General features: G+C 44.9%; 1 protein-coding gene across 1 annotated transcript in view; it reads left to right on the plus strand.

Moving 5' to 3' along the window:
* The window catches only part of PTPRK (protein tyrosine phosphatase, receptor type, K), a gene marked incomplete at its 5' end in the record, with an annotated part of 82,304 nt that overhangs the window by 63,800 nt on the left and 3,152 nt on the right, over window positions 1–15,352 (plus strand). Inside the window, 11 exons of the mRNA XM_010135812.1 lie at window positions 709–745; window positions 2,481–2,578; window positions 3,262–3,378; window positions 4,103–4,257; window positions 5,308–5,443; window positions 6,898–7,047; window positions 7,613–7,786; window positions 10,490–10,621; window positions 10,853–10,978; window positions 12,866–13,029; window positions 14,259–14,394. Coding sequence (XP_010134114.1) covers window positions 709–745; window positions 2,481–2,578; window positions 3,262–3,378; window positions 4,103–4,257; window positions 5,308–5,443; window positions 6,898–7,047; window positions 7,613–7,786; window positions 10,490–10,621; window positions 10,853–10,978; window positions 12,866–13,029; window positions 14,259–14,394 — 1,425 coding nt within the window. The remainder of the gene's footprint in view (window positions 1–708; window positions 746–2,480; window positions 2,579–3,261; window positions 3,379–4,102; window positions 4,258–5,307; window positions 5,444–6,897; window positions 7,048–7,612; window positions 7,787–10,489; window positions 10,622–10,852; window positions 10,979–12,865; window positions 13,030–14,258; window positions 14,395–15,352) is intronic.

Genomic DNA, 15,352 nt, shown 5'->3' on the forward strand with positions numbered 1-15,352 from the left:
TGTACGCAGACGATAAACGCAGCGTTGGTGTGGGCCCAGCTAACTAGACAGGCTTAATTATTGTAGGATTATCGATCATCTATCGCTATATTTATGTATGTCTGTGTATATACTTGTGTGTATCATGTCCTGTATAACTGATGCACACTTCAGGCAGTAGCACAGAATAGTTTGCAGAAGATTCCACTGCAGCAGGACCTTGATTCTGTGCACACCCTCGTGTCCGGCTCTGTCCCCAGCAGTTACGGCTCGGGTACATAACTCTTTGTGCCGTACAAGAATTCTCTAGTTAGAAGACAAAAAGTGTGTATTTTTTCATGTTGGATCAGTTGGGAAGACAGATCAACTACTGAGATAATCTGGTGGCAGAGACAATTTTTACTAAATTTTCAGTAAACTCCCAAACTATTTGGCTGGGGAGACGATGTAAACAGAGGACTAATTTTTAGGTGCAAGGTCTAGAATACTCCTTCCCAGTACACTACAATCTCTGTTCGAGTCAGATGTTGTTATCTCCACTTTGTCTGTTGTCGTGCGAACCTTTTCAGTATTAACGGTTTTTAGGGTTTGAGCTCCATGCTGCTCTTAGATGTTGGCTTGTTCTGAAAACGTTGTCTAGAGATAAGAATTCTGTAGTACCCTTATGCTTTTGTTTTCCCTTACCTGTTACTAATAGAGTACTCAAACCAACTTATATTGCTGTTTTAGGGATATCAGAGACCAAGTCACTACATCGCAACCCAAGGTAAGAACCTCCAGCATTAATCAAACCAAACAAGTGTTCTCTGGGGCGTCCAGCCCAGCAGTGCTTTGCTAAGAGGGAACTAGGCGAAAATAAACCTGTCCAGTATTGTGAGTTGTCGTCTTGTGTCACGGTAATTAAATGTGTCGTGTTCAAGAATGTGAATAAATGCAAAAAATTGCGCTAATATATCATGTTAATTAGCTATTGAGCAACTCTTTCAAGTGATAAATTGAGATGATAAAGTCGGAAGCTACTACCATCATTTCCAGTTACGGAGAAAAGAGGCATGTGGACAGAGAAGAGAACACTTCCCACCTGCCTCGAGGCGTTTTCCTGTTCTCGTTGTATTATTTTACTGGAAATGTAAAATAATCCTTTTCCAATGTATTATTTTACTGCCTAGGATTTAGTCCAGGATGCAGACAGTGAAGATAGTAATGATAAATTAAACCCTATCTCAGAAAATCTGGGTAAAGAAAGGCTAGAGGAGGACAAAGCCTCTTTGTAGGAAGAAGTGAGGGAAAGCTTTATCATATAACAACCTGCTAATAAAAAAGGGAGTTAGAGGGGAAAAATTGAATTTCTATGGAAATTACTCATTTTGTATTTCTGATAAAACACCTCACAATGAGGAAAAACAAATAGATGAGTCTAAGACTGGACTGAAATATCAGAGGCTGTGAATTAAAGTAAAAATAATTAGATTTAGATGTGTCGTTATTTGATCTGTGAGTATCATCAGATAGCTGGCTGCAAATACCCCATTTTTTGTGCCGTCGGTTGGCTGTAGCTGTGCACAGGGAAGACAAACTGAAGGTTTGTTTTAAAGCAGGATGCTCAAATTTCTGACTGCATTTTTTTTGTGTAAGTGCCATCTAAATGGGTCTCCCTGTGGCAGTTAGGTCTACATTTGTGTTTTATTTCTGTTTTACTGTGTAAATCGTTGCACATAACAGTGTATAAAGGACACACAAATTTATTGCTGCCTTAGCCTGCAGCCTTTGACCTAGCACCTGAAGGTATATGGCTGAGTCTTCAGATGTGTGTTACGTGTACTGATACTTATACTACTGCTGGACTGTGGTCAGGGAGCTTTTCTGAGGTGATTGTAACAGGGCGAAAGCCCCTGTCGCTCAGCTGAACGTGTCTTGTCTCTGCGCCAGAGCAGAAGGCAAAGGCTAAACAAGTGCTGCACAGAAAAGCGGTTGTTAGTTGAAGTGCCCTTCAGCGGGACGTTCACTGCTCAGCACCTACCTGTGCTCGCACGCCTTGCCGGGAGCTAGGTGGTGGGTGCCCAGCATCTGTGCCACCAGCCCCGCTGACTGTTCCTTCACTCTGGCATGGGCATCTTCTCGGTGAAGATCTGAAGAAATTCACCCTTGCTGTGTTTAACACATGTAAATCAAACCTAACAATGTTGCTGTAGGTATGGTCACCCCTTGCTGTGCCTGTGGAGCTTTCAAGCGACTTCTGGCATTTCACTCTGTGAAACACCTGCTATTAATTTCTCTCAAGTGGTAATTCAGTTAAGCTGAGAAGATTCGGTGTTGGCTAGAAATAACAATGTAGTTTGGAAACTGGCGTGATGGTATGATAACGTGGTTTCACGGAGCCTTCATCTTGGAGTGAGTGTGTCCGTGTGTATCAGCTCTGAAACGCTCTGGCTTTTATTTTTTAGCATTTGCTTTGATGCTTCTTTTTTTTGCAGATTATTACCTGGAATTTTTTCTTACAGGTCCAGTTCATGAGACTGTGTATGACTTCTGGAGAATGATATGGCAGGAGCAGTCAGCTTGCGTTGTGATGGTCACAAATTTAGTGGAAGTTGGGAGAGTAAGTTTTTGTTTAGTTTTTCTTTTAATGCTGCAAGCCTAAAGAAAAACCTGCTGACAAGACACGCTCTCACCAGAACGTAGAACAGTCTCGTGGAGGAGGGGAAGGGGAGAGTTGTTGCATGGTTGTGGCTGTGGGGTTGTGTAAAACCAAAGCTAACTGCTGGAGAAGAGCGATGCTGGGATGCTTTCGTGAGCTGTGGAAAATTGTCTGAATCCAAAATTTGTATTTCAGCAAAATAGATTTGCGTGTTTGCATGTGGTAAGTGGACTAGTGAGCAAATGTGCTTCTATATCAGTGGCTAGAAGTCAGCAAATGATTTACACTTTAGCAGCAACACATCCCTCAGGGAGTCGTATAAAGTATCTGGGATTACTCGCAACAGTTTGATGACTGGTATGAAATGCATCCCAATTTAACGTAAGTGGAAATGTATTCCATAGCTCAGCACTAAAAATATATATATAAACACTCGTTTAGAAATGCATTTGGCATCTGAGAATGGCTGTGTGAGGCAGCGGAAACTCCTTGCAGCTCATGCCCGACCTGTCAGGACAGCCACTAGCCGTGCGTGACCAGCCACGAGAGCGCGCGGTCCTTTTGGAAATGAATGTGATGTAACGCAGGGACGTATCCTCGAGCTCGTGGTGGTGGTGTAAAATGCATTCCCGTTTTGTATTTAGGTCAAGTGTTACAAGTACTGGCCTGACGACACGGAGGTTTATGGGGACTTCAAAGTGACTTGTGTAGAGATGGAGCCGCTTGCGGAGTACGTCGTCAGGACCTTCACTCTGGGAAGGGTGAGCACGTTTTGAAAGGGCTCGGTAAAACGCTGTTCTGTGGTAGCGAGGAGAATGGAGGGGAGGCTGTGTTCGTCCTGTTCCTGTCCCATCCCACATCGCTCCGTCTGGTGAGCAGCCCCACGTGTCGGCAGCCTGACCTCACCGTGGGAGTCACGCGTTGCGTCAGCGCCACTCAAACACGCGTCTCGCTGTGGGATTTCGAATTTCCCCGGAGACGCTGGCTGCTGCCCTCCCCTCTCCGACAGTCACCTCTCCTCTGAGGCCACGCTCCTGAGCTGAGCTCAGGACCGGGTGATGAGCCATGCCTGTCGCCCACCTCCCTTCGTCCTGCCCTGAACGTGCCACTGAGTCAGTCTCCCTTCATCACAGAACAACCGCTGTGAGCGCCGAGTTCGGAGCTTCGGGTTCATCGTTATTCTCGCCTGTAAATGTAGCGGGCCATTGTCTTAATTAGCAAAGCTCCTGCAAATTGATGGGAGTTGCATCTATTTTAAAAAAACCTGATGCAGCTAAACTTGCATATTAATAGCAAAGTAAAAATCACTGACTTGAAATGGAAAAAACAACAGCAACATCTTTAAGCTTCATATGAACTTTGCTTCAAATAATTGGTGAGCATGTAGATTCTATCCCTGCGTGTGATTATTTGAGTCAGAGAATATCTAGCTGATGAAATACTTTAAATTTCATAACTTTTCTTTTGGTTTTTTGCCTTTTACAGAGGGGCTACAATGAAATCCGTGAAGTTAAACAATTTCATTTCACTGGCTGGCCAGATCATGGAGTTCCTTACAATGCCACAGGCCTGTTGTCCTTTATCCGGAGAGTCAAATTATCTAACCCTCCCAGTGCGGGGCCCATTGTCGTCCATTGCAGGTGGGTACAGAAGAGGCAGAGATGACTTTTTCCTCCCACAATTGCGTATGCGGTTATTTCCAGGAGTCTCTTGTGAAGCATCCATCGCTTTGAAGCGTTTTGTTTTGTTGTTCCCTTTTTGAATCGCCCGATGCGCGCTGTGGTAGGAATTGGCTGTCTGCAGCAATGTTTGGAAGTCACCAGGTTCTAGCACACTTTTCCTAAATAGAACAGCCAGAGGTTTTCTCTTGCCTGCCAGAGCTGCACCAGCTAAATCGTATGATACTTCAGGCTGTCGTTTTACGTAGCCGACAACCGTTTTGTGACAGCATTTGAGGATAAGTGTCGATACAGCTGCTTTGAGAGCTGGGTGTTGCATGTAACGTCTGAACAGATCATTGATTTAAATCGAAGTAAACAAGAAGCTGAAATAAGGTTAATGGCAACAACATTCTCTGTTTGTTTTTCCTGTGCAAGTTTTGCAAGGTGTGTGTTGTTAGGATGCTCTCCTTTGACTTTTCTTTCAGCACCATCAAATGTTTAATTACATCCTGTAGCTGAAGTTACTCAACCTTTACAGATTTGAAGAATTCACTGCGCAAAAGCTGTCCATGGGTTTATGTAAAACTAAAATAAATCAAGAGAGACTCTTCTGGATGGATACTGTTAAATGTGCTGCCTGAAGCGGCTTGGAGTTTGACTGGTCAAATTAGTAATACTTAAAAATCATCTTTAGTCCTATTAAATAAAACCAAGACCTGTCACGTTTTGAAGTGCATGAGCTTAATCACCTCCAGATTTCAGTTTAACTGACTTTCTTTTTAAGTATTGATCTGGGTGATAAAAGGAAGAAGCAAATTACTTTTCTGGCTCTTACTTAGTAGGTCAAGTCTAACAGAAAAAGGTTATTTTGGGCACATCAAAAGATTTAAAAGACATTACGAAGAGAGGGAGAGCGGTTGTCGTGAAAGAACTGAATGACTTTATAAAAATGCTCTCAGTGAAGGGCTTACAAAGTTTGAAGGTATTTTGGTGGGGCTGTTCCTAACAGGATTTACCGATTCGTTTCAGTGCCGGTGCTGGGCGGACAGGTTGTTATATTGTGATCGATATCATGCTGGATATGGCAGAAAGAGAAGGTGTTGTGGACATCTACAACTGCGTCAAAGCCTTACGGTCTCGTCGCATCAACATGGTACAGACAGAGGTACGGCAGTTTCCCTTCAAAGCCCCTGGTACCTTCCGAAACGTGGTGGGTCAGAAGTTCACATTGTCCTTTCCTACCCTTTTTGTTCTTCATCGTGCCTTTGGCAGCTCCACAGTAAAGCCTTAGTGATGAAGCTCTAACAGCTCCCATTCTGCCATCAGAGCATCACTGGGCTTCCGCAGGGACATTTTTGTTTAGACACGTTTCCTGAAGTTGTTTGCCACTTCTCTCTCCTGTCCTCCCTGTGGACATCTACCTGAGAGGTTACCTCACCTCTGACCACATGCCAGGCTCTGCAGTTGGCAGCAGGCATGTCAGTGCAGGTTTTATTCCATACTGCAACCTGTTGAACAAATAAATGTTCCCGATCAACTACCCCTGCCACAGGGCCATTAACCTTTGGGAAGTGCGTGGGGAGGAGTGTTTCAGTGTGACTCTTCAACCATCCCTCCCCGTTCAATCTGCTCTGGCATGTGAATTAATGCTCCTGCTGCTGTTTCTTTCTCTTTTTTTGCCTTTTGCCCCTTACCTTGCATCTCCTCTCAGAGGTTCGTACTTACAGAGCAAAATAAAGCTGCGATTGCAGCGAGTTCTTGCGATGGTCGTTAGACCGCAGCCATGGCCATAGCTGTGTGGGTAAGGCAGCACAGGCTGTGGAGCCGGGAGATGACCGCGGTCCCTGGACAAGTGCCTTTGTTACAGGCACGTGTTAACGATCGTGCTGTTAATAACGTCTCTGCTATCCGCAATAGCTAGGGGGGTTCTCACACTTTGCTGTAGGGATGTGATTTACGTCGCTCTCGGGGTGAGTAAATACAATAGCCATTGGTGAATATAGACAGGAGGCTTGATTGAAATAGTAATGCAGCTGTCTAGGAGTTCGGGGTATCTCAAGGCAAGTCAGAAAAAATAAAACCAGAAAGAAATGGTGTTTCTGTTGGGACGCGCTTGAATTTATCACTGGCCTAGAGCCGGCTGTCAGACAATTGGAGTGCCGGCTTGCACACACGTAAGGAGAATGCAGAGCGCCAAATAATTGCTAACCACACTAGTAGTGCTTGAAGCAATTTACACCTTCTGCTAGTACTGTAGACTGAAAGCTATTTTCAAAACACCGAAGAGAGTCAAGCCAACAAGTCGCTGGTAGATATGCAGAACCTACAAGCGCCTCGAGAAAACCAAAAATCTGCCGTTAAATACATTGCTATACGCCTGCTGTGAAGTTTTCTGTTCAATTTTAAATCAACTTTAAATCGGTTCTGAAGAAAAACATCCTCGTCAGCTGCATCCCTGTTGGCGCAAGACTGTGTTTGTACTGAAGCGTTATTTAGTGGACAGATGGACGCTACCTTGAACGGGTTTGACCGTGTGCAGGAGATCTGTTCATCCTAAAAGAAGGAAAGGTCTGTTGTTTCTAAATGGCTGTAACTTTGTTTCTTTGCCTAATTTGGCAGGAGCAGTACATCTTTATTCATGATGCCATTCTAGAAGCCTGCCTGTGTGGAGAAACTGCCATTCCCGTCTGCGAATTCAAAGCTGCTTATTTTGATATGATTAGAATAGACTCTCAGACAAACTCTTCGCATCTCAAAGATGAGTTTCAGGTATTTGCAGTTCCTACCACCTCTTCACGTGACAACTTTTTTTGCCTATTGATGCATTTAATTTATTTTAAGAAAAAGGGGTTCCTTACCACATTTATAGCATTTGGTCCTTTACTTTTAGCCCACAAAATAAAGCCCCCATGTTTATGTGCTTTGCAAAGTTCTTCTAAATGTGGAATATCCTCCTTTGAAAACAGTTGCAGTAGATGTCTGTGTGGAATTAAGAGCGCTGGCTAGGAACCACAGAGACTTTTGGCTGGTGTTCGCACAGCTAAGGCACAGCTCTTAGGTCTCGAAAGGATCCTCTTTGGTTTATTGCTTTTAGGGGGGGTGGTGTCATGCGGGGTCTGCTCCAGAGTACACGGAGCATGGTTTACACCTGCAGCTGAACCTCCTTGAAAGGCCCCAGCACATCTGTCAGGCAGCTGGGAGCTCCTCTTTGCTGATGCCTTCCTGCTTCCTTCACGTTTACCCACATTGCAGAATTTTCAATTAAAACTTGGGGGACCTCGAGTCCGTTGTCTGCTAGTTCAGCGTGCTAAAGCGAGCGTGCTCTCTCTCTTAGACCCTGAATTCCGTGACCCCTCGCCTGCAAGCGGAGGACTGCAGCATAGCCTGCTTGCCAAGGAACCACGACAAGAACCGCTTCATGGATATGCTGCCACCTGACAGATGTCTGCCTTTCTTAATCACTATTGATGGGGAGAGCAGCAACTACATCAATGCCGCTCTTATGGATGTAAGAGACTGTCGTCTTTGTCTGCGTAGTGCGCCGTGAAAAGCCGTGTAATATGAGAGAGTGCATTTGCTGGTTTAAGAAAGGGTGATCCTTTCTTACCCTAGTGCCCAGGAAAACAGTCCTAACAAAGAAAGGAGGGGTGGAATGGGTAAGAAATCCCACCAGCTTGTGTTGCTTGCTCAGAAGGTTTGTTATCTTTAGTCCTTTGCATCCCTGTGGGACCAAAGGAAATGGAAATCTCCCCTTTTCACCAGCGCTACGTAAAGCTCTAGTCTCCAGCCTTCCAAATCTCTGCAGGTTCTCAAAATCTGCTGTTTGTCAGGAAGCAGCTGTTACCTACCTGAGCATTTTATAGAAGAAGCTATGTGTATTGAGGCAGAAGAGGCGGGGGGAGACTGAAAAAAACATCATTTCTTTTGAAACTTTGGGGATAGGGTTGGGGTTTTTGTCATTCATATTTTGAGCAGCAGGTCTTTGAAGTTGAAGTTTCAGTGACAGAAAGTGTTGTTGGGGAAAAGGTGAATTAATGGAGAAAATGGAGGTGAACCTGCTCATAGGTGTCTGACATTCAGCGCTGTCAGAAACTGCAGTGTCAAGAAGAGATGCTGGAATAAAACAGCAAATACCAGCAGAAAGTGTCAGGACTGAATAGTGTGCGTTCATCCCGCAGTCCTGCCTGACCTAGCGCAGGAAACATTTGAACTGCCAGCAAAATGCTGTCCCTAATCTCACAATTAGCTACTGTGCCAGCAAAACAGAGGAGTAGCATGTGTGAGACCAGTCTGTTCAGGAGTCACTGGGGCCGAATGGATGAATTAGAGCAGTGAGCAGAATTTGGGTAGCCACCAAAACTGTTTAGAATTGCAGCTAAAATTGCACGTGTGAAGCACCTGGATAAAATTAATGTGCTGTGGAGGAACAGGCATGGCTTGCAGAGAGGAGTGTGGGTTGAGGAGAGAGGCAGATGAGACAAGAACCAAGCAATGTATGAATGAATGAGTAATCAAAAACAGAAGTATTGCTAATAAAATAATGGCAGGGAAAAAATAAAATATTACAATAAAGGCATATACAAAGCTTTAAGTACAAGGTTAAAACTTTAGGTAATAAAAGCTTTTTCTTGCCCTTTTTTTTTTTTAAAGACCAATTTATTCAAAGAGGGGAACCCTACTGCTGAGCAAGCAAAGGGGACTTTTCGATTGCAAAACAAAAAAGGAAGCTTTGCCCTTTGCACAGTGTGCTTGTCCCTGTGTTCCCGCGAGAAGGTGTCTGCTTCCCCGTGTGAGAGCAGAGCTCCTGCCTGTTCTTTCTGAAAACCTGATCACCTCACGCTCAGAATGTTCCCTCATCCCAGAGAGGACCAAAATGATGGGGAAGAGGACTAGGAAAACATCAGCTAGTGCATGTTTTATTTCTTATAAATAGAAGGGAAGGATCGATATTGGTTGTTCCTCTTTGCTCCCCAGGCAGGTGTAGGAAGTTGGACACAAGCCGCCACCACCCCAATATCCTTCCTAATACAGATTAGAAAAAGATAGCAAACTCAGATAAAAACACCTCAGTCTGTTGTCAAATAACTACCAGTGCTGAAGACATTAATTTTATATATTCACAATTTACAGCAAGTAGAAGGGTGAGAAAAATTCTGCTTTTTCCTCCTGGCCTCACACTGCGCTCTTCATGGGGATGTTGATATACTGCACATGAGGATCCCTCGTATCAACCAAGCTTCTGTACCAAAAGTGGTTTAGCTACCCTACCAGGTCTTTCTCCTAGGTTAATTTACTGATTTCAGTGAAAAAACAGCCAAACTGCTTTAGGTACCAGCATGGGTACTAGGCACCGGGGTCTGTGCCGCATACAGCAGTCCCCGCGCTTCATCCGCACACTGGCAGTTCACAATCCCATCCCAGCACCAGAACATTCACGTTCTGACTCTGCTTCTCAGATTAACCCGTGGGGCTTCCTGCCCAGTTCTGTGTTCCTTCCCTGCAGAACTCAGAGGTGCAAATGACCTGCAAAAAACCTCTGATCTCTCTCCCCTTCTGCTGCTTCTACTAGTACCCCTGCTGCAGGGAATTGGCCCCTCTGCTGTCAGCTGGATCTCAGCTCACCTGCACAGGGCTGGAAATTCCCGTTTGCGGTTGGGTATAACACAGCATGCAGAAAACAAATCTGCCGTCATCACAGGAAGTAGTGTTTTGCCATTTAACTTCTGCTTTCTGCTGGAAATGGGCCCCAGGGTTCTGGAGGGATGGTTCCCTGAGCAGCCCGGTGGCTGTGGCACCAAAACAGGGTTTGGGATTGAGTTTAGTCCCTGGTTCAGTCACAGCGCTCGTGCGTAGCCTGCTGGGGATGGAGTGACCTTCTGAGATCTCTGCAACACGGGGAGCAGGTTTCTTGCTCACTCTCCTGCACGCAGTGCCTGGAATGGAGCTGCCCAAGCCTCATCTCAGCAGAGCCCTAGAGAGCATCTTCAGTGCGTGTCTGAACTGAAACAGGGCTTGGCCTGCACCAAAGCAGAAGAGTAACCTCTTTGTTCTTGCCGAAGACGTTACTGTGTTTTTTAACATGAGCTTTGGTGAAATCTGGTGTAATTGATGTCATGGCTTTGTTCTATTTATATGTATTTTCTCTTGCAGGGTTTGAGTGCAAATAAAGTACTTCCTCTGCCGGTGCTAATAAAACCATTTCCCTTTACAGAGCTACAGGCAGCCAGCAGCTTTTATTGTCACCCAACATCCTCTACCAAACACTGTGAAAGACTTCTGGAGATTAGTGTACGACTACGGCTGTACTTCTCTGGTGATGTTAAACGAAGTCGACTTAGCGCAGGTTCGTTTGGGGCTCGACTTTTCCGGGTACTGTCGCATGCTTTCATCACTCCGCATCCCCCACGTGACCGAAATGCAGAGCAGTGCAGTGTCTTTGCAGCTCTTCTCTTCTTCACAGTAATTAATGATCGCTAATTGCTCGGGGAAGGCGAGGTAAGGTGTCTGCAGAGGAATAAGGCAGCGCTCGAGCTGTCCCTTGTCCTTTAATTACGCCTGTTGTGCTCTGGCGCAGGGCTGCCCGCAGTACTGGCCCGAGGAGGGGATACTGCGCTACGGGCCCATCCAAGTGGAGTGCATGTCGTGTTCCATGGACTGCGACGTCATCAGCCGCATCTTCAGGATATGCAATCTAACAAGAGTAAGCATTGCTGTGACAACATGTAACCGGAAAATACCTCGTTTTTAACGCTATCTAGGTTCTTGTGGATTTTAATTTTGAATAGTAGCAAAATACTAACGTTCTGAAGACACTGTCTCGAAAAGAGTCAGGCAAGCATTGATACCTAACACCGATTCCAGCACTATTCTGTAGCTACCCACTGAGCAGAGAGAGCAGAACGGTGGACGACTCATTCTTCTGATGAGTAGAAGGTGTAGAAGTATTTTGTTCGGTGTGTGGTGAAAGAAGTAACCCATAATGATCGTCTGAGTGGCAGGTGTTGAATTCATAGCTTCTGTAAGACGTTGTCTGTGGCGAATCAGGAACAGGAGCGCTGAGGCTGGTTGCGCAACCAGCGCTTCCTCAGCCTCAGAGGTAAGAACCACAACGTGAGAGGAGGATTGTGGCACCCTGCAAAGCGGGGCGTGAGGAAACGCTGAAAGCTCCTCTGTCTCGGAAGGCTTCTGCACCACTGAGCCTCAACCTACACTTACCGTTTGAAGTGCCGGTCTCGCTGGCAGCTCGTTCGCACCTCGCATCATCTTGTCTTTTTGCTGTCCAGTATCACAGCATCTTCTCAAACCCTGCTTGCCACACAGCGCTTCCTCCTTGAGCTCGCTTCTATAAAGCTCTCACTTATGTTGCCTTCACGTAAAGAGTCACGAACGCTTGTGCCACCGTGGTACATCCAGTTAACCAGCAAACCCTGTTTTCCACAGCATTACACTCCGTATCTGCCATCCCCTACTGAACTTAAATGCCACCAGTTGCTCCTTGGAGTATGCGTTTAACTTCCACTCACGTTGAAGAACAGCTGTGGGAAAAACCTGATTAACTGATTACGGTGTATACAAAGATTCTTTTCTTTTCTTCTGGTCACATTTTCATTTGTTAAAGAGCAGGGATCAGTTTGCGTGTGGCCGGTGTTCTATCCAAACTTTTTTAGCTCTGAATACAAGCAAACTAAGAAACATTTTCAGCTCTTCAAACCTTGTTTGGAGACTGCAGGAAGCAAAGGTGTAGGCACACTGGCAAATGTTACGTCGTAGTGCATTTTTTATTGTATTTTGAGACTTCCTTTTTCTTTCTGGCTCATTTCTTATTTTCATTTTTTCCATTTCTTTTTTTTCTTTTACGATGTTTTGATTTACTACTCCTCTACTTCTGCCTCCCCCGCGATTCGCCCTTACATCTTGATTCTAAATAACTCTCTGCACTCTTCTCGCTTTTCCAAAATCCACACTCATCATCTTCAGCTCCGAGAAACTGAATAGAATTTTATTCTTCCTGCTATTGAGGCCTTTCTTGTGACAGTCTAATTCTATTCTGAGTTCCCCCCGTGCAGCATCTAGCACATGGAAGGCTCAGAGACTGTCGGCAGGGTTCTCTGGATTATCATAATCTGGCAAAAAGGGAAGACTTCAGGGAAAATAGTTGTGTTTGTGCACCAGTATTACTTGTTTATTTATTTATAATGGGGTCGGATCATGCATGGGAGCCCAAGGAATGTCTCTCTGTTTCTGTAGGTCTCAGAATTTAACAGTGAGGGATGTTTTTAATTGGTTATTGTCGTTAAGGATAAAAACCCTGACACGTAGAATCGAAGGAAGTTGTCCTTTTAGAAGAGGTCAGGTAGGTTACGGTAGTGACTGATAAACCATGGATTGATGACCTGTGATGATGTCTTCAGTGTAGTTCTCTTTTTTAATGCATTCCTTGAGCTCAAGTGATACACAGGAATAGCTACCCCACCTTGCAGTGTATGTACACGTTGGAGTCTGTCCATAACCCTTCACGTTAGTTTTATATTTTGGTTTTCTAAACCAAGACGTAAACGTTGGCCTAAAGCTTTTCGGTTTCCCTCAGCCACAGGAGGGCTATCTGATGGTGCAGCAATTCCAGTACTTGGGATGGGCTTCTCACAGAGATGTACCAGCTTCCAAGAGATCCTTCCTGAAGTTAATTCTCCAGGTGGAAAAATGGCAAGAGGAATGTGAAGAAGGGGAGGGCCGGACCATCATCCATTGCCTGTGAGTAACTGGAAGAAAGTCCAATTGCTGCTCTTCAAATACATGCTTATACATTAGTTCTCATGTTAAGCTCAAGCAGTGTTCTTACGGCTGCGTTCCTTTGCACATGGCCTTGTTTCTCTTATTAAAAAAAAAAAAAGAGTACCACTGGTGCTTTGGGTTGGCTTTTGGTCAACTTTTCAACTTGTCTATGTCAGGTCAGGGTACCATGGGAGTGACTATTTTGGGCGTGAAGTGTATTGTCTCCTTCTGTACATAACAGCATGTTTTTCAGGTGCAAACTGTGTACAGATGGGTTTCTTCCGTGTGGTTTCAGTAAGGAAGTCTTTTATGTTGAGTGCCAAATGGGTTTTTCTTGTATATCTCTTGCATAGTGTGTGTTGCAGTTTTTTCCAGAAGACCTGCTGTATTTTGAGAGGTTCGAAAGAGGACTGAAAGCTAGGGATGTATGAAATCATAGAAAAGTCCTATAATACAGTACACGATCCTAAACCTATTGCTGGTAAATGACCACTAGCCAGATATTTAAATGGGAGCTGGCTTGGGGGTGGTTAAAAAAGCGGCAGCTTTTTCCTTCCCAGCTGAGAATGACCAGTCTCTCCCCCACCCTATTTAAATATGAAGTTTACATCTTAGAAATTGAATTTTGCATTCCTCCTTACTTTTAAAAAAAGGCTTCTGGGTAAGTGTTCAGAATTAACTTGTGGCCCCTTTCTGCCCACCTACCCCTACTCATTATCCTGGAACCTTCTGGCTAGTGTAAACTGAAGAAGTAGTAGTAACAACCTTTTTTGTGTGTGTGTGAAAAAATGATTAAAATATCTCAGAAGTGTACCCGAATGTCAACAGGGTAACGAACCAGTGCTGACTTGGTGTTGCTCTGGCTAGATAATCCTCATAGCATGAGATGGTTTGACTCCCTTTCCAGAGCTCAATGGAAAATGTACTTCCCATTGAACTTATGTTTTTATTTCTAAATGCATATGGAAATTAGGCTATTGCATAGCTGGGCTCTAAGGGCAGAGTTCAAAAATGGTAGTTGAGAGGAAGGTCAGAAACAGCAAATGGCTCAGACCAAACCCAGAGGAGCTGCAAAGAGATTGCTAAAGCCTAGTCTGTCTGTGGGACCCGTGAACCACTCATGCTTGAAGGGTGAAAGGACAGAAATGTGTGTTGGATGCTCCCTGACACGGTAGTGACATTTAACCAGCTCTTCTCCTTGTGTGCAGAAATGGCGGTGGCCGGAGTGGGATGTTCTGTGCCATCGGCATTGTGGTGGAGATGGTCAAAAGGCAGAACGTGGTGGACGTTTTCCACGCCGTGAAGACTTTGCGGAACAGTAAACCCAACATGGTGGAAACTCCGGTAAGCACCGGCCCATTGGGGTTTCTGCAAACAGCTGGGGAACTCCTGCTATGTGAGCTGCTTTCTCAGTACTGTGCACACAAAAGAGAGAAAATCTACACTGAGCCACGAGAAGAAGGGGACGTGTTGTTTGCATCTTGGGCTCCCCTTGTAGTATAGAGTGAGGAGAGGCTGGTCTGATGCTTGGCGTGAGCGTAAGGTTGGGAAACGTTACATCCTGCAGTGGAAATGTATTGACTGTACACACAAGTCAGCATCGTGGGAGGCCAGGCTGAGTGTTTGTGCTATGCTTCTTGTGGTGGTACCATGCTTTTCACAGAAAACACGCTGAGTTAACGGAATGAACCTTAATCTCCCAAAATAACCTGCTCTCTTTGAAGAGAAGTTGCAGTGCGTTGTGCCCACACCAACTGTCTTGAAATTTTATGGAGGCATTTCTTCTCGATAGGAATAAGCTGTGAAGTCCAGATTAGCAGCTGGAGATGTGAATAACAGTAACAACGGCTGCTTTGGAGGCTGCGTTGAGTAGTGGTCGTGTTTGTTACTCAGGTTGATAGTAGTCAGAATGACACCTCCCAACTTTAAAATCAAAGACACGGATTTAGTACGCTGGAAATGAAGGTACAGAATCCTCGAACCATTTAGGTTGGAAAAGACCTTTAGGATCACTGAGTCCAACTGTAACCTAAATAATAAACAATATGAGCTTGAATTAGCAAAATGAGAGGACTCAATGTTTGTATGTGCGTGACGAGAACTCAAAATAACATTCACCCCTCGGGTCAGTCTTTATGCGCACAGTACGAGTGCATATCCAGCCCTGTAATCACTTCAGTCCTGAAAACTGAGCACTGTGGAGAGTCCTGAAAAAAATCCTCCCGAGTGGATGTTTTTCCCTCCCTGTAGGTGACTGTGAAAGCAGGTTAGACAGTGGCAGGGGGGTTTTTCCAATTTTCTG

Source organism: Buceros rhinoceros, unplaced genomic scaffold (genome assembly GCF_000710305.1).
Source record: "Buceros rhinoceros silvestris isolate BGI_N320 unplaced genomic scaffold, ASM71030v1 scaffold4485, whole genome shotgun sequence".
Lineage (NCBI taxonomy): Eukaryota > Metazoa > Chordata > Aves > Bucerotiformes > Bucerotidae > Buceros > Buceros rhinoceros.